The 19651-nt window shown below is 43.2% G+C and overlaps 1 protein-coding gene across 4 annotated transcripts; it reads left to right on the top strand.

Annotated features, from left to right (window-relative positions):
- Window positions 1-65: 65 nt before the first annotated feature.
- On the top strand, window positions 66-17072 carry STARD6 (StAR related lipid transfer domain containing 6). Of its 4 annotated transcripts, none has more exons than XM_061614776.1 (8): window positions 66-127; window positions 1443-1584; window positions 3224-3317; window positions 4768-4817; window positions 9573-9699; window positions 11554-11668; window positions 12738-12831; window positions 15396-17072. In XM_061614776.1, the coding sequence occupies exons 3-8, from the start codon at window positions 3228-3230 to the stop codon at window positions 15550-15552; spliced, it is 633 nt and encodes a 210-aa protein (XP_061470760.1). In that variant the 5' UTR covers window positions 66-127; window positions 1443-1584; window positions 3224-3227; the 3' UTR covers window positions 15553-17072. The 4 variants fall into 4 exon arrangements, with proteins under 4 accessions (XP_061470760.1, XP_061470739.1, XP_061470750.1 ...); XM_061614755.1 differs by lacking the exon at window positions 15396-17072 and adding an exon at window positions 14894-15362; XM_061614766.1 differs by lacking the exons at window positions 66-127; window positions 15396-17072 and adding exons at window positions 188-241; window positions 14894-15362.
- Window positions 17073-19651: the final 2579 nt, after the last annotated feature.

Below are 19651 nucleotides of genomic sequence, written 5' to 3'. Positions count from 1 at the left end.
AATGCTTCGCGGCCGAATGCATCACAATGTTCTTGAGCCACACTGCCCTCCACTGCTGAGATGCAGGAGTTACAGCTGGGAGGAGAACGGGAGCGGAAGGGATGCTTTAACAAGACCCAGCATTCAGGTGAGTGCGAGATTCTGCTTTGTTACAGCGCAGCAGTTCCCCGCCCCGTACAGTTCCCATGAGCAAGGAGGAAGCGACGACATTTAACATGAACCAGAATCCTGCCTTACGGTAGTGAGTGCACTAAGCTAGTGATTAGGTTCTCCGCCTCATACACTAGACAGTTTGCAATTTATTTTGATGATTGCAAGGCTTAGTTTCTGAAACTCAGAGTTCAGATTTCCCTAGAAATGATGGCCTTGAAAAAAAAATCCTGTCCCCAATCTCTGGCATCTAAGGGCTGGTTGTTGTGGTGTGGTGTTAGTGGGGACTTTGTACATACCCAGAGGAGTTCTTTAGATTGCTGTGGCAAGCACTTTTGGAACTCCAAAAGATATTCTGCCATCTTAAAGTGAAACTCTGGGCATGTACAAACTTCTTTTCCCACCACCTCTACATCACAAAATGTCAGTAAATACCAAAATGGAGACAGTAGTCAAGAAATTAGAAGAAGGCTAGGACTGGGGAGGGCAGCTATGAAAGAACTACAAAAGGTCCTCAAATACAAAGATGTATCACTGAACACTAAAGTCAGGATCATTCAGACCATGGTATTCCCGATCTCTATGTATGGATGTAAAAGTTGGACAGTGAAAAAAGCGGATAGGAGAAAAACCAACTCATTTGAAATGTGGTGTTGGAGGAGAGCTTTGCACATACCATGGACTGCGAAAAAGACAAATAATTGGGTGTTAGAACAAATTAAACCAGAACTATCACTAGAAGCTAAAATGATGAATCTGAGGTTATCATACCTTGGACACATAATGAGAAGATATGATTGATTCACTAGAAAAGAAAAAGCTGGGAAAAACAGAAGGGAGTAGAAAAAGAGGAAGACCAAAGAAGAGATGGATTGTTTCCATAAAGGAAGCCACAGACCTGGACTTACAAGATCTGAACAAGGGTGGTTTATAACAGATGCTCTTGGAGGTTGCCGATTCATAGGGTCGCCATAAGTTGTAATCGACTTGAAGGCATATAACAACCAGAGATTGGAGATAGGGTTTTTTCTTAGCTATGCATTTGATTGAAAGGTGCAAATGCCTGCAACTGAAAGCATCCCAAAATAGCTTCTGGATAACACCTAAATTATATGGCTTTTGTGTCCTGAAGTGGGATACCTTTGCTCCTTACACTGGACATACAGCTATAAATAAGTGAGATTTGAATAGTACTTCATCCAAAAATAACATTTGGACCACCTCAGTTCACATCTTGCTATACAAGGGGCCTGTTTCAAAAGTTCATTTGTGCAAATCCTCTTCTCATGCAGGGTGCCTCCATCCATCACATTGGAAGAACAAATAGGAAGCTGAGATATTGACATTGTGCCTGCTCAAATACAGTGCCGAGAGAGCCTTGTACTCCTTTGCCACCTAAGGCCAAGCTTTGTTTATGGAATTCCTATGCCACAGGTAAACAACCACTTGGAGCTGCTAACATGGTTGAAAGATTAAAAATGCAACCTAATGTGTGTCTGCTCTGACATAAATCCCTTTGTGGATTATACTCCTGTTAGCTGGTATAGGATTGCAGCCTGTCTGGGAGCAAGTCTTTTCTGGAGTACACATGCATAGAATTGCAAAGCAAAACAACAATAAATGCAAAGAAAACGACAGTATGAATTGAAATAGCAGCAGCAGTAGAAAAGAACACGTGGCCAGATTAACACAATGCAGAAAAAAGTTCGGTCTTTCAAGGACCAGAGAAAATAAAAAGGACTCTGCCTGGTGCTAAAGAGACATCAAGCTCAGTGCCAGGCAGGCTTCTGTTGGGAGAGTGTTCCAGAGGTTAGGCACCACAACTGAAAAGTCTCTGCCTGTCATTGATCCCCACCCACTTCACCTTTGAAGGTATGGGGGAGTCTGATGAAGAGGGTCTCAGGAACTTTTGTGGAGAAGGCAAATTCAGAAAGTAGATTTTACTCTCACTAACTTCAGCAATATCTCTATGTGCAGGTTTTGAACAGCTGTTCAGCAGACCTTTGACTGTAAACATTGTACACAAATGACTCACCAGGAGATAGTCTCCAAGCAGAGATCACAGACAGGGAGCAATTTGGGATGGGACAAGAGCTGTTTTGGGCTGGAGAGTTTCCCCACTGGAATGAATGGAAAACATTTGCTTATACGTTGTTTGGATGAAGACTAAGCTTGCCCCCTACCTCTGATTGCATCAGCTTTTGAAAATCAAGCCTGATCTGATTTGCATAGGGTTCATCCTGGATTCTCTTCCTTCTAGCTGTTCCAGATAACCTGTTTACTGAGCATTCATTCTGTTTTGTTTGCACAAAATTTCTGGGGAGGTTAGATGACGGTGGCTATTTGCCATTTGTTAGTGGGAAAGTTAGATGCCGTGTCAAGCAAATTTCCCACACTTTCCAGTGCATTTTCTTGTCATTTTCCTTATTGCAAAAAGTCATACAGCTGGGAGAGGGGGCAGCATGTTTGTTGCACAAGATCTCTAAATCAGCTTTAATTGTGTGACCTGAATTTGCCGGTATGTTATGGTGTCTTGCCTGAAAATAGGGTGACAGAATGTTGGGAGAGTGGAATGGAATTTTTGGAACAAGCTTTTCTATCGATATGGAATAGTTTCTAATGCTGTCTAAGGTTTCTAATGCTGTTACAGTCCATTCAATTAAGGTGCTCTAAACTTCATGTAAAGACCCTCCGTGGCACAGAGTGGTAAGCGGCGGTAACGCAGCTGAAGCTCTGCTCACGGCCAGAGTTCGATTCCAACGGAAGGAGGAAGTCGAATCTCCGGTAAAAGGGGTCGAGATCCACTCAGCCTTCCATCCATCCGTGGTCGGTAAAATGTGTACCCGGCATATGCTGGGGGGTAAAGAAAGGCCAGAGAAGGAACTGGCAATCCCACCCCATATATACGGTCTGCCTAGTAAACGTCGCAAGACATCACCCTAAGAGTCGGAAACGACTCGCACTATAAGTGCAGGGACACCTTTACCTTTAAACTTGGTGTTCCCCCCTCCCACACACACATTTTGTGATACTATGTGCCACTTACCTGTCCATTGCTTTGACATCTTCACAGATAGATGGACTATAAGAATATTTCAAAGGACCTCTCCAAGAAAATTTTGATGTACCTTGAAGAACCATCAGGATGGAGAGTGGCAAAATGTACAGTAAGAACAATGCAGCTCATCTTGTTTGGACTACTTCTCTTTTGCAGTTAAGCTGCAAAATTTGCCCCAGCATGTTTTATCAGCTTGTTGCCCAGGCTATGCCAGTCAATAATTGTGGCTTTAAAAAGAGAAAGAAAATATCCCAGTCTCCCTGGTTGCTATAGAGGCAGTTCTTGTTTCTCACAGGCAACCAGGGGAGGGGTGGGGAGGGTGGGGAGGGGTGGGGTTTTGAAAGCAGCAGACAGAACTTCACCCAAGCTTGCTCTGGATCCCTATAAGGAATCTGTTAATCACCTAAAATACATATATGCACATAATTGTGATGAACAAAACAGAGGTTTTTATTGCAATATCAAAACATTTCAGCTTCCGCCTTCATCAGCTGCTAACATACAAATGCTGTTACCAAGGTGGCAGTTATAGAGCTTTGATGATGGAATGCTCAGCGGGGCTTCATTTGCAGAAGCTAAGTAATGTTTGTACTGTCCTCCAGATTAAGGCCATGTGGTGCCAATGTGTCCAGAGAGTATATCCAAAAGTTCTCCCTCTTAGTTAATGCTGCTGGATCTATTGACATCTCTATAGCTGTTATAGAAAAGCCCAACAGGCTGTGGCCCTCAGTGTTAAAATGTTTTGCAACTGGTTGCTCCACTTTTTTTTGTCAAGATTGCCGATTTGTGGTTTCTGAAGCGTGTGCGTAGGTCAGTTGTAGTTTTTCCTACATATTGGATATGACATCCTGGTCTTTTGCATTCAATGACATTATATTGCAGGGCCTGCAGGTGATGTTCTGTTTGATGTAATATGTTCTGCCTGTCCTAGTGTTTTTGAAAGTAGCTGTCTCCCTGAGGTACACACAGGTGATACAGCATTTGGAGTGACAAGGATGAGACCCAGGATTGCTGATAGGTGTCTTAAGTACAGCTCTTGCTACCGGTCTGCATAAATTAGGAGGCTGGCAAAATGCTACCACAGGAGGCCTAGTGATGGCTCTAGGAAGATGTTCAGAGTTTGCCAGCAGTGATTGCTCAGTGATAGGAGATGCTGGATGGAAATCTCCCACAAATGGAATCTGTTGTTGTTTGTTCTTTGACACTTTATTATGGAGGAGGTTTTCTCTGGACAGAATGGAGGCTCAGTGGATGTGGAGGATATCCTCACAGAAGAAGGTGTTCTTTAAGTTCACTGATCTTTCTTTGGTATTTGTTCTCATTGTTGCAAATAAGTTTGATTCTCAGAGCTAAACTATACACAGTGTTTTTCTTTATATGCTTCGGATGGCAGGATTTCCAGTTGATAGGTGTGGGTATCAGTGGGTTTGCAGTAGAGAATAGAGATCAGTGGCTATTTTGGGGTGTGTGTATAAATTGTTTACAATTCTAAAAAGTACTGATATTTCAGAAGCAGAGAGATTTGATCATTATTTCCTTTCCTTTATTGTCAACCTGAGAAACATATTTCAGTCTTGGCAAAGCCTGCAACAGACTTCCCAGGAACTGTGTAAGTATATAGGCTTTGTTTTCAGTGTGTTTATGCACTCAGTCTGAAAAGCAGCGTCAACAGGCAAATCACTTCATTCCAAGAGCTACAGTTTTCAGAGTGGTTTAGCAATCCTTCTTCCCAGGGAACCCTGGGAAGTGTAGCTCTTTGAGGGGTCCCCTAACAACTCTCAGCACTCTTAACAGTTCCCAGGATTCTTTGCAGGGAGCCATGACTGTTAAAATGGCATAATAGTGCTTTAAATGTATGGGGTGGGTGTGGCCTAATGGTGCAATACTGTAGACCGTGGGAGGGTGTCCTAGGGGCCATAGGGTATCGCAGATCTCCCTGTCTCCAAGCGGAAAGGGAGGTCTGCTGCTGAAGGTCCTCCCTAGCCCTGAACAGTGGTGGAGCTTTCTGCCAGCATGGATGCCCCATTGGTGGAGCAAAAAACAGGGCTGTTGGGGAGGAGGGACAGGATCCTAGGTTCCCTTGTTTCCCTAACATGCTCCCAAACAGAGCCAGAAACTACACCAGCCTGAGCAATGGGAGGAAGCCATAAAAGAAAAATGGTCACATGCGCACACCCCTTGTGCCCTGGCCACCAAAAGCTGGCAGGACTTCTGGAAACGTCAGTAGCTCTGCTGTGTATCTCCCTCCCGTGCCCCCACTTATCTGGAAGGGCCATAGCTCAGTTGTAGAGCATCTGTTTTGCATGCTGAAGGTCCCAGGTTCAATTCCCAGCAGCTCCAGGCAGGCCTGGGAATGTCCCCTGTCTGAAACCCCAGAGAGCTGCTTTCCGTCAGTGTAGGTAATACTGATCTGATCTGACTTGGTATAAGACAGCTTTCTGTATAGGGCTGCTCTGTAAACTTATTTCAAGCAGTTCCTCTTTAGCCAAAATGAGGAGTTGGAGAAAAAGTTGCAAAAACCCTTTGTGTGCATCTTCTGTGGACTAAATCAAGAGTTTTCCAAACCACTGTACCAGAGAGAAGTTCCGTAGCAGATGCTCGGTCATGCCTTGGCACAGCAGCCGTATCTCTTGAGAATTCCTTGAATTCTGCATTCCCTAAAAGCCGAACGCTTGAAAATTACCCAGTTTACAGACTGCCCTTGCTGCTGTTTGACTATACCCCATTTTAATTCACTGAATATGTTAGAGAAGTGGGATCTGCAACAAAATGTTGTGGTATATCCTTACCCCCTGATAGGAGCGCTCTGGTTCGGGGTGCCAGCCAGCTGGCCAGCCCTTCCTCTGGGATCTGATACACTAATTAAAGGCCAGAGCAGGGCACTGCATTCATAAGGAATCCATCTTGTGACTCTTTTTGCTCAAATGCTAGCTTACATGAACTCCTAAGAATTTGTACAGTAGGGCCCCACTTCCCGGTGCTTCACTTCCCAGCATTCTGCTAATGCAGCGGCTTTGATTCCCCATTTTTAAAGCTGATTTTGCCCTTTTGCGGCATTTTGCATCATTTTGGCATCATTTTCGCGCATTGCGCCCCATTATATTCAGTGGGGTTCCACTTTACGGCATTTCTGCTTTACAGCAGGGGTCTGGAACGGAACCTGCCGTATAAGCAGGGCCCGCCTGTACCAGGTGTGGGGAACATTTGGCCCTCCCGATATTGCTGAACAACAACTTCCATTAACCTCAGACAGCATGGTCAGTGGCCAGTAGGGTTGCCAGGTTCCTGGCCCGAGACTGATCCTGTATCTTTAGGAGAAGAGAAAGTCAGCCAAATGCAGGTGTTCTTGCAACATTGTAGTGAGAAAAACCACAAGGTAGAATTTTCCCTTCCTCCTGCACAACTTTTAAAGATACAGAAGACCTCTTAGAGGCTGGGCCTGGCAACCAAGAGGTCTTCTGTATCTTTAAAAGTTGTGCAGGGGGAAGGGAGAATTCTGTGGTTTTTCTCATTACAGTGTTGCAAGAACACCTGCACTTGACTGACTCTCTCTTCTGCTAAAGATACAGGATCAGTCTCAGGCCCTGACCCTGGCAACCCTAGTGGCCAGGTATGATGGGAGTTGTAATTCAACAATATCTGGAAGGCCAAACGTTCACCACGCCTAATTTTTATGCATGGAATAAATTCTGACCTGTTACTTCTTTCTTGGCCTAGTCTACACATGCAGCACAATAAGGAGGAAATTAGGTGGTAGAGTGAGCCATAGCACTGCAGACTGCAGGTGAGGAATCACATTTTTGAATACTCTCCTACATAAATAAATCAATAAATCTCATCACAAGTACCAAGCACAACATAAAAGAGCTGGACTTGAACTTTCCAATCTGCTAATTTCCTTGGTGTGTATTTCTGGACATTTATCACACGGGTGAGTGTTCAAAAATGGTGCCCCCCACACACACACCTCAAGTGGTACAATCTAGACATCTGGAATAAGAAGGTAACAAATTAATATAGCTTATTCAACACAACATGTTACAGTTACAATCTTCCAAAGTGGAGAAACACAATAAACCAAAGCAGCAGAGTGGTGGAATCCTAAACACAATTTCTAGCATGGAGCTTACTTCCAAGTAATACGGAGGAATTATTTTTTTACATGGCAACTGCAGCAAGAATATTGTTTGCAAAAAGAGAGCGGGGACTTCACAAGGAAGACCCACAACAAGTGAGTGGATAGATAAGGTCTGGAAAACAGGTGGAAGACAATAGGTGAGGTTCAGCTAAGTCATATGCGGAGTAGACCAGCCAAAATCAATGGACTTAAGTTGTTGTTGTTGATAATGATGATGATGATGATGATGATGATAATTATAATGTATATCCTGCCCTTCCTCCCAACAGGAGCCCAGGGCAGCAAACAAAATAAATAAATAAAAACAGACATCAAAATATATTAAAACAAAACATCTTTTTAAAAAAGCTTTAAAAAGATCTTAAAAAGCAATTCCAACACAGACGCAGACTGGGATAAGGTCTCTACTTAAAAGGCTTATTGAAAGAAGAAGGTCTTCAGTCAGCGCAGAAAAGATAACAGAGATGGCACCTGTCTAATATTTAAGGGGAGGGAATTCCAAAGGGTGGCCGCCACTACACTAAAGGTCTGTTTCCTAAGTTGTGCGGAACGGACCTCCTGATAAGATGGTATCTGCAGGAGGCCTAACTTGCAGACCATAATGATCGACTGGGTATATAAGGGATAAGACGGTCTTTCAGGTATCCTGGTCCCCAGCTGTATAGGGCTTTGTACACCAAAACCAAAACCTTGAACTTATCCTGGTAGCTAATGGTGCAGCCAGTGCAATTCTTAAAGCAGTGGGGTGACATGTTGGCGATACCCTGCCCCAGTGAGCAGTCGCACTGCACCATTTTGCACCAGCTGCAGCTTCCAGACCAACCTCATGGGCAATCCACATAGAGTGCGTTACAGTAAGCCCAGTTACATTACACTCTTAATCACGTCTACTCAGAAGTAAGTACTATTGAATTCAATAGGTAAGTTAGTTGGGTTAGGACTGCAGCCTAAGGGTTGCATTCAACTAAATTCTACTCAGAGTAGACCCACTGAAGCTAATGCACCTAAGTTAGTCATGTCCATTACCTACACAGAGTAGGACTAGCACTGAATAGCACTCTAAGTCAGTAGCAGGGCCAGCACCTGAAGGGCCCCTTATCAGAGTGGATGGGTAGTACCCCCTTCCATGATCCACGGCAGCATCAGCTCCCGACCCTGCTGTGGATCGTGAGAGGAAGCTCCCAGGCACCCCCTACTGCCACACAGGCCTGCAACGCCTGCCTGCTTGCCCACCTACCTCTCCCTTGATGTAAATGTTGGTTGCTCTGCGGGCACAAGCCTGCCATCAACCAAGATAGTGGCCTAGGTTTCCCTAAGGGGCTAATGCCCGTGCCGCCATCTTGGTTAATGGCAGGCATGCGTGCACAGCTCGGGCAGTATTCACCAAGGGAAAGGTAGGTAGGTGGGGCATGTGTGGATGCGTGCTTGCATGTGCCAGGGGCAGGCTGGTGCCCAAGGGCCCCGGAATGCCTGGCGCCAGCCCTGGTCAGTAAGTCCATTGATTTTAATAGATCTACTCATGAGTATGACTTAGTTGGGGACAACTACTTTTATAACAAATTAGATTCCATTTGTTGATTACATTAGAAAACAGGAGGTGCCTGATGATGTCCACCTCTGATGCACCAACCCTGTCTGCACTCTTCAGGAAAAGGGTGATGCCTGGGAAGAGGTAGTCCAGCTCAAGAGGGATTAAAGGCCTCGGCCGAGCTCCAGACCTTGTTGCAACAAATGCTCTGCTTTGTGTTACTAAATGTTGATGCAATCTCTAGCTAGACCTGCTACCTTATTGTTGCTCTCGGGTGCATGGTGTGTCTGGTCCTTGCGGGGAGGGCAGGAATAAAATGCAGGGCTGCTTTGCTTCCACAGAGCCCCCTGATGAAGATTGTAATTGAAACATGTTGGGCTGAATACTTTATAATTCCAGTATTGCTTCCACCATCAGCCTTCCCCAACCTGGTGCCCTCCAGATGTTTCGGACTACAACTCCCATCAGCCCCAGACAGAGTTGCAGTCTAAAACATCTGGAGGGCACCAGGCTGATGAAGGCTGCCTTAGATGTTCTCTGTTTTCATTCTTGCATTAATGTCTTCCTTTCCCCCTCAGTCCATAATTGTACCGCTTCAGTCTACCTCCTCATTGTCGTGCGTGCGTAGAACCAGGCCTCTGTTCACATCACGATTAAACCAAATACCTCTGAAATATTTGTTTCTGTATTTAACCCAGATATCGTGCGGAAGCGCTGATAGAAGTCCCGGCTGCTAAACTCTTCCCCTTCATTTACTGTGCTGAGTACCGCAGCAAGTGGGACAGGGCCCTGCAGTCATACAAACTTGTAGACACAATTGACGAGGTGAGTTAATGGAAAGCTTCAGAATGCTGAAGTTTTGGTGTGTGCTGTTTGCTCAGCTAGATGTTACTTTTTGGCTTTTGGATGGAGCTGAAATTTGGAACAAAAGCTTTGGGGCCTTTGGTTGCTGTATAAAACTGAGGATTTTCATAGGTGCATCTTCTTATACTATTTAGGGTAGTATCTAAAGAAGTTAACCCATTAGTGCAAGAACTTTCATTTGCCCCTTGGGATTTCTTCTCTCTCTCTCCTCTCCATGAACAAACCCCCACATTTGTTTTCTCCAGCCCCCTGGATCATTTTTGCAGGGGGTGTGCAGGGAGAGGAGAAGGAGTCCTGTTGTGAAGGTGGAAGTTCTTGAGCTAACAAGATGAATTTGCTGGCTTATATCGCTGTCTGCTATTTAATGTTTGCTATTTTGTATAACTATTAACATACCTTTGTTTCATTGTACAAGTAACATCAAAACTATGTAAAGGAAAAAAAACCTTCCACATCATTAATGATGTATCATTTGTGGACTTTAAAACAACAATCATGTTTTCTTGGACTGATTTCCATTTCTGATCACAGAGAGACAACATGAACTGCAGCAATTTCCATGTCCCTTTCCATTTTTGTCAAAATTCTCCAATATCCCTATTGTTGTTGTTGTTGTTGTTAATAACAACAACAACAACAACAACAATAATAATAATTTGATGATGATGATATTTTAAAGACATAGCCAATAAAATTTGCACTCCGAGAAAAAGAGCAAGGGCACAAGAATTGCTCTTAAATGCGCCATTGGAAATTGTTGACTGAATGCAACTTCCATGTCTAAAGGCAGCATATCTCTGGCCAGAACTATTTGCTCTGTGGCGACAAAGTATGTTGAAATACTAAGTATTGTTCTTCTTCTGCAAAATAGCATTGGGGAGTGAATGATTAACGGGAGAAATAGAAGGCAGGGAGCTTAAGCATCACTAATGCTCTGTGGAGTCCACAGCTCAGTGGTTAACCTTATGCTTTGCATACAACAGGGGTAATCAAAGTTTTTCTGTTGAGGGCCACATTCCATTGGGGTAATCTGTCAGGGGCCACATGCTGGCAGTGGGTGGAGCCAGAGATAACTGTAATACAAGTCAATGCAACAAGCCAATGGAAAGCAAGTGAAAGTAATTCCTTTCTGACTTTAGTATGCTACACCACCACTACCATCCAACATGGCAAAGCCTACTAATTTGTTCTCAGACAGATGAGGAAAAGAATTATTTTCCTTAAGCTGTGGAAACAGGGAAGAAAGTTTTTACAAAACCCCATCCATTTAGATTTCTTAATTAAAATGGTGCCCTTCCAATTGTGCTGAAACTACTTTAAAAGATGGGAGTAGAAGAGGAACATTTTAAAAGGACAGAAAAAATAAGGAGGAATTTAACAGGAAGGCAGGAACTCTGATGTGATGGGGAAATGGGTCACCTTTTAGAGGGTTTCAGGGGGCACATAATATGAGGTTGCCCACCTGTGGCATACAGTGTTTAATACCTGTCAATTCATTCTATTTATTTATTCTCTGATTTGTTCATTTTATTGAAATGATTTATATCCTGCTGAATCAGTGAAATGTGGTGTTCCTATATTGAATTCTAAGTTTATCATCAGCAATGTCTGCATACACAAAAATATGTCTTGCTTTACAATCCAGTATCCAATGTGGTCATTTTGCTGATAAAAGTGAATCTTAAACCTGTTTTGTTTTAAGCAAGTTACACTGATGCAAGCAAGATTGTTTACGGCTGACACCCCAACTATTTTAATTTGTTGTAGGGCACTTTCATGTATGGTTTTGTCTTTTTTATTATTATTGAATTGTAGGACACTTTCATTTACCGCAGCATTACACACAGTTACGGCATGGGACTGGTGTCGCCAAGAGATTTCGTCTTCCTGTTGCACATCAAAAAATATGGAGATTTAATGACGACAAACTGTAAGCAATATCACTCCTTGGGAAGTGGTTAATAAATGAATTGGGTATATAGGGGAAGGGCATAGCTCAGAGGGAGAAGGTCCCAAGTTCAATCCCCAGCACCTCCAGATAGGGCTGGAAGAGACATCCTGCCTGAAACCCTGGAAAGCCACTGCCAGTCAGTGTAAACAATACTGAGCTAGATGGACTAAGCAGCTTCATATGTTCCTATAATTAGTTTAACATCTGGTAATTCCTCTCAATAGAATGCCCCAGTCGGCTAACATCCATGTGAGTCTTGCGCTGTCTGGAAGAATGGTGCTGTAATAAATAATAATCCAGAAGACAAATAGTTCAGTGCCCCCCTCCCATTGCCTTTCTAGAGACTGGAAATATTATACCTACTTACTTTGGAAAAGGGATGAAAGAATCTGTCAATTTCAGTTTCTCTGCTTTTCTTATTTTTCCAGTCTTTCGTTCTGCCCATTTGCACATCAGTTTGTGTGTGTTTTAAAGTCCTCACGAAAATACACCAGCGTTTTAGTGCAAATTTCACCTAATACACATATTTTTGTCTGCAATGTTGCCTAATCCACTCACTTTTTCAAAGCAAGTTTTTCTAATGAATTTTTATGGGCCATTTTTGCTAATATTTGCATTTTTAATGCACACTTTACCCTGGTATAGGCATTTTTCTACACATCTTGGCTGATGAACTGCATTGCAAAATTCAGAGAAGTGTGAGCTTCGAAAGAGTGCTGTGTGTTCAGTCTGCATATTGTTTTAGAAAGTGTGAATTAGCTGGGCTTGCCTTTGAATGTGAACAGAATTTAATTTCTCCCCCATCCTTACTTTGGAGTAAGACCCATTGACCTTATTAGGACATACATCTGAGCAGACATGTATAGGACTGCAGTGTACGTGTGTGAGAGTGAGAAAATCACTAGTGACTGACGGTATAAAATTTCCAACACATGCACTATAATAAACATTATTTTGAGAAATCAGTGGTTTGTTGTTTAGACTATGAATGGGTCATCATGCTTGCTGTTTGAACAAATTTTAAATTTGGTTTTGTTCTGTACCTTAGCTTTAAGCGTGGATCATCCAGACTACCCTCCATGTCAAAATTATGTGCGTGGTACAAGCTTCCCCTCTGGTTATGCATGTTGTCCTTTACCCGGGTAAGTGGTTTTCGTAGCCTGAATTTACAGATGACAATTAACTGTCATGATTCCAACCTGGGAGCCAGAAGAGTGCTCTATAACTTAACTGGGTCAAATCACACACAATGTTTATTTATTTATTTGATTTATATCCTGCCCTTCCTCCCAGCAGGAGCCCAGGGCGGCAGACAAAAGCACTGAAAACACTTTAAAACATCATAAAAACAGGCTTACTAACTTACTTTCTTAATTTATTTATTTATTACATTTATATACCGCCCCATAGCTGAAGCTCTCTGGGTGGTTTACAACAATTAAAAACATTAAAAACAAATACATTAAAATACCTTGAAATACATTAAAACAAAACAACTGTAAAAACATTTTTTTAAAAAAGCTTTGAAGACATCTTTAAAACAAAAGGTTTTAAAAACATATTAAAAAGCAATTCCAACACAGAAGCAGACTGGGATAGGTCTCTACTTAAAAGGCTTGTTGAAAGAGGAAGGTCTTCAATAGGTGCTGAAAATATAACAGAGATGGTGCCTGTCTAATATTTAAGGGTAGGGAGTGTTAAACTATGGTTACCTGTATAGGAACATAGGAGGCTGCCTTATACTGAATGAAACCATTGGATGGCCCATTCAGCTCAGTGTTGTCTACATGGACTGGCAGCGGCTCTCTGAGGTTTCAGACAGGGGACTTTCCAGCCTTATTAGGAGATGCTGGGGATTGAACCTGGGACCTTCTGCATGCAAAGCTTTACTGCTGAACTGTAGCCACCCCCACCACAACATGCGGGGAACCTGTGGCCTTCCAGATGTTGTTGGACTCCAACTCCAACCAGCATGGCCAATGGTCATAAGAACAGCCTGCTGGATCAGGCCAGTGGCCCATCTAATCCGGCATCCTGTTCTCACAGTGGCCAACCAGATGCCCACGGGAAGCCCACAAGCAGGACCGGAGTGCAAGAACACTCTCCCCTCCTGCGGCTTCCGGCAACTGCTTTTTGGAAGCATACTGCCTCTGATATAGAGGCAGAGCACAGTTATCATGGCTAGTAGCCATTGAGAGCCTTATTCTCCATGAGCCAGTCCATTGGTCCATCTAGCTCAGTATTTGTTTGCAATGACTGACAGAGGCTTTCCAGGGTTTCAGGGAGGTGACATTCCCAGCCCTCCCTGCAGATGCTGAGGATTGAACCTTGGATTTTTTTGCATTCAGAGCATGTACTCTGCAGCTTAACTGTAGCAGCATTCTGAATGAGCCCTGTGCCAATATGCTCCCCCTCCCTTTCTCTCCATGCTTAGCTTTATTCATTTATTTTACACATTTTTTAAAATCATACCCCACTCTCCCTCCCAAAGGAGCCCAGGGCAGCAAACACATCAGCCGTAAAACCTTACAGTAGAATGATAACATATCTAAAAATGCCTAAAAACAATCTCACACTCTCACAGCCAACAATTTCAAGGTTGCCAAGAACAGAAACGTTCAGCCTTTAAATGCCTGGGTAAACAAGTATGATTTTAAATTCCTCCTGAAGTTAGTAAATAGGGGGACAGACATACCTCACCAGGGAGGACATTCCATAAATGGAGAACCACCACAATGGCTTTAAGGAGTTACTTCCACTTTCTTACAAAGCATAGTTTGCCACTGCATCCAAACTGGCAAATCATGGTTTGTGTGTGAGCCTGCCGTATCAGGATCAAAGCATGGTTTGAAATCCTGGCTCAGAAGCCTGGTAGAAACCATAGCTTGCCAGGTTGTATGTGGTGGCAAACTATGATATCCCTTAAAGCGGAAGTAACTCATTAAAGCAGAAGTGCAAAGGGCAGAGTGAATCTGTTAGCCCAAGGATTGCTTGTGTAAATGCCAAATCATAGTTGTGCAACAGGTTCCCCCACCCCTAGTCTAAACAAACCCTTGTGTGAGCTTCCATGGCAGACTCTGTTCAAGCTATGTCTGTTATGCACATCATCGTTATCTGAAAGACCGTCTCCATCCCTTTTGCCTCAGAGTAAAAGACCAGTCTTCTTTTTTTGCTTATGTTAGTATGTAAATGTATTTTTTTCAGCTGCCAGATGTTCACAGACCAGATAGTTTTGCTCTCTGCCGCTATATATGTGTGTGAAAACTCTAACAGAGAAGAAGCAAAAGGACAATGGGCCAAGTGGAAAAGCTTGGGGCATTGGCCAGGGATGGTCTGTTTAGTTGGCCCCTTTCTTCAAAGGACCACGAAACAGCCTGCAGTCAGCCCTATTTCATGAGTGCCGTGCTGAATGCCGCCATTTTGATGGGATATATCTGCTGAGTCACATATGTCACCCCAAGGATTTCCACTTGTGCAACTGGACTTCTTCCCCTCCCCTCATGCATACACGAAATCTGTCTAGGGCTTCCCTGAGCTCTCTGGAGAAGATTGGAGAGCAGAGGAGTCCCACTGCGTAAGCAGAAATCCGTGCGTTGACAGGGCGTGTTAGTTGGATACCAGCGATAGCATCGTATTTGATTCATATGACTGTGTTGTGTGTAGTTTCAGAATTTTTAATTGACAAAATAAAATTCCTCTCTTTCAGGAATCCAAACCACTCCAAATTAATGGCGATCATCCAGGTGGACTTGGGAGGAAAGTTAATGCCTTCTGTGATAGATTCGGTTATGCCAATGAGCCTTATGAACTTAGTCACGGATTGCAAAACTGGGCTTAAGGCATTAAAGGAAAACATCCCATAAAAGTCTCCCAGAGGGTGGAAGGAAGGTTGTTTGCAGTACGCAGCTGTCACTCATGTTTGGTTTAATGTCAAGGGTCAAAGGGAATATATACTGAGTGGGATCAGTATGGAATATATAGGAGTTGCCAAGTTCAGTCACAGCTAGGGATGTGTTAGAATTCCGCCCAATTCAGATTTGGTGCCGAATTTCCCATTAATTCACTTATTCTCAGTCGCTGAGAATTGGATTTTAATGTAGCAAATTTCTGCAGCTATTTCTGAAAACTGATTTTTTTTCCCAACAAAAATTCTGCCTCTAAAACATTGATTGTAAGAATGATAATCTATTGATATTTTCTTTAAAAATATCAATATTTTCTTCAAAGGAAATGTCCTTTAGAAATATCGATATTAATATCAATATTTTTTCCAAGCGAAAAACACCAACGGGTAGGTGAAAGCAGCAGCTAGAGGATACAGAACGAACTTGAATCGATGTTAGCCTGTTAAGTCAACAGAATGCTTTTGAACCAGCATGGCCAAAGGATCCCACCCCTAGTCAGAGCAGAGGTTGATCTCATTCACAATTTTGTCTCCAAGTATAAGATGTGATGGAATCAATTATCCTCTGAGTTAGACTTGAGAAGAAGACATAGCTAGTCACTAGGGATGGGTAAGAATTTTGATTCAGTTTGCATTTCAAGCAGAATTTATCAAATTCGCAATTTCCGAAACAATATGCGACCCAAAACATAGCCATCCTTCGAAATTCGCATTTATTAGAATTTTGGGGTGAAGTTTGCCAACTCAACATTTACAGGAATGCATATATTAGGGGAAATTGTGCATAAATATGAATACATGGGTGAGAATAGCATGCAAAAAGACATGAAATGATGAGAAACGGCTTGTAAAAATGTGTACCTTTGTCAAAACTGCCTGCAAAAATATGTTTATTTGGAGAAATGGTGGAGAATTTTCATGAGGATTTTTTTTTTAAATGTAGATTGCTGCAGAAATGTAGAGAACTGAATTTAACATTGGAAACATGAGAAAGGAAGAGAACTGAAACAGGCAGATCTTTCCATCCCTACTAGCCACCTAGACTGATAAAACTCTGATTCCTCCCAAATACTACTGCAGCAGTGGGGAGATTGTGGTCCTCCAGATGCTGTTGGGCTCCCAACTCCCATCAGCCCTAGCCACCATGGCCAACGGTCAGGCATGATGGGTTTTTTAGTCTTGACAACAACTGGAGCTTTGAAGGCCCCCACCCGTCTGTTATGATGGTGCTTGAGGAGATTCACACATTTCCCACGCACAGAAACGCTTTGAGGTGCTCCTTGCGATGCTTGCAAACTTGAAGAGGCTAAACAGCAGCCAGTTTACTGTCCCTCTGCAAACCTTTAATCCAGTGGTTCTCAAACTTTTTTGATTTGCGGTGCACTGTAAAACATATAAAAATTTTCTGGCGCACTTCGTGTACAAAATTAAAAAAATATTAATATATTTTAAACTGAATAAAAATTATAGAAAACTATTACTTACCCTATACAAATGGGTTTCTTCTCATTTTTAAAGTATACTTTCATAATATTTGAGGCACACCTAGCACCTCTTAGGGCGCACCAGTGTGCCTGGCCGCACTGTTTGAGAATCACTGCTTTAATCAAAATACAACCGGGCAGGAAGGTGGCGCTGAGGATGCTGCAACAGTCAGGAATATAGCTGAGGTGGTTCTATGCAGCTCTCCAAACTACTTTTTCATCCCTCCCATGTATTATGTCAAGCAAAACGTGTTTTCACATCATAGGCTTCTGAGCAACCAAAACAAACAAGGTGATTTAAAAAAAAGCATACAACTATGCTGTGATAGTGCACATTAACAGAGAATGATACTGAGAAAATAATTACAGGCACTTGTGTGATTACAAGATGCAGATTTGAAGACCATATCCACACTATACATTTAAAGCAGTATTATACCACTTTAGCTTCCCCCAAAGAATCTTGGGAACATTATTTTGTAAAGGGTGTTAAGAGATGATAGAAGACTCCTGTTCCCTTTAAAGAATTACAGTTCCCAGAATGGTTTAACAATCAATCCCTCTTCTCAAGGATCTCTGGGAATTGTAGCTCTGTGAGGGGAATAGGGGTCTTCAGCACCCTTAACAAACTACATTTCAAGGATTCTTTGGGGGAAGCCATGAATGTTTCAAGTGGTATGATACCTCCTATAAATGTATAGTGCAGATGTGCCTATGGACAGGACTCGTATAAAAGGTGAAAGAATTTATATTAGCTACATCAGAAGTCAGTCACCTTTTGGTGCCTGGGGCACATTTGGAAATATCAGAAAGTGTCACGGGCACCACAAAATACCCACTTCACAGAAGAAAAACGGGCAATGCACAGACCCCCCCCCACCCCAGGCAAAGCAGCTACATACACCCCAAAACAGAACACTTGCCACTCTCTTCAGCCCATTTATTCCCTAAGCCCCATCATTCCCCTTTTAGACTTGCCATCTTTCTTATTGTAAGCGAAAAAGACCCAGCATGCTGTAATGCTTAGATTGCTAGACTAGGACCTGGGAGACCACAGCTCAAATCCCCACTTGGCCATGACATTTGCTGGCTGACCTTGGGCCAGTCACTGTCTCTCAGCCTAACCTACCTCACAGGGCTGTTGTGAAGATAAAATTGGGAGGGGGAGAACCATGTGTGTCGCCTTGAGCTTGTTGGAGGAACGGTGGGATAGAAATGTAATAATAAGAAAGCAGGCAATCCCCCCCCAATCCAATCCAAAAAATGAAAGTAAGAGCGGTAGGAGGACTTGGTGGGCACCATGGGGGGGGCATAGTGCCCATTGGTATCCCCAGAGCTACAGTAACTTGCTTGATGTGGAAAACGCTATTCACAAAATGTTCATAAAGTTACAGCATTCAATAAAGTTTTATAAGGCTGTAACTCTTTACACACATAGAAGTCAGCACCATTGAAATGATAAAATCTCACTTTTGATTAAACGTGTTTAGGATTGCTCCGACAGTCTTGGATCTCCCCTCAGATGGCTCCTTCACCCTCACAGGAGACAAAAGAAATTTTACATGTGTAAAATGTAGCTGTGTACGTTAGCCAACCGGCTGCATGGTGCATGCTTGTTTTTCTAAAAATAAACCTATCCTGCTCATACCTAATAGTTTTGGTGTAAACACATAGACTAAAAATGTACTGAGTGAAGCAGCCCAGAGCTACTCAGATGTGCAACTAACAATATCCATGAAAACAGTAGCCTGCCTGAATATACCCTACACAACGATCCACAAACAGACATGCCAGTAGCAAGTATCTTGTTCTGGCCAGAGGATTGAGCACAGCACTTTCCCTCCTCTTCTTAAGTGTGAGGACTCTATGATGCCAGGCTGAATGTAGAAACACAGGAAAATGGCAGGGACCCCCCACCGTCCAATGCTGCACTAGTGATGCCACCCCAATTTCAGTGATCATGGGTTGTTATGTGCCTCCAAGTCAATTACGACTTATGGCGACCTTATGAATCAGTGACCTCCAAGAGCATCTGTCATGAACCGCCCTTGTTCAGATCTTGTAAGTTCAGGTCTGTGGCTTCCTTTATGGAATCAATCCATCATGGGTAGAGAGAAGTATAGCCATGGGGAGCTGGTAAACTACCATAAAAGATGAGGGCAGGGCTATCTATGCCTTGTTCCTGACTCCACTTCTCTCATGGACGGGTTCCTTGTTGCCCATCTGCTGTGCCCACTGGCCAGTGTGTGCTGTTGTTTAACGCTAGATCGGTACACAATAAGACCACACTCATCCATGATTTGATCATGGATGAAGGTGCTGATTTGGTGTGCATTACCGAGAGCTGGCAGGAGTTGATCTGACCCAGTTTAGCCCACCTAGATACTTGGTGCAATACCAGTACAGGATGCAAGGACGGGGGGAGGAGTTGCCGTGGACTACAGAACTTCCATCTCTGTCACCAGGAAACCACTCTGACTTGGAGCTGGCTGTGAGGGCCTGCGCCTGGTGTCGGGCCAAGGAGACAGGAAACTAGAGTTGCTGCTGGTGTACTGTCCACCCTGCTGCCCAGCA

Source organism: Rhineura floridana, chromosome 1 (genome assembly GCF_030035675.1).
Source record: "Rhineura floridana isolate rRhiFlo1 chromosome 1, rRhiFlo1.hap2, whole genome shotgun sequence".
Taxonomy (NCBI): domain Eukaryota; kingdom Metazoa; phylum Chordata; class Lepidosauria; order Squamata; family Rhineuridae; genus Rhineura; species Rhineura floridana.
The sequence above is the reverse complement of the archived record's forward strand: the minus strand, read 5'-3'. Positions and strand labels throughout refer to the sequence as shown.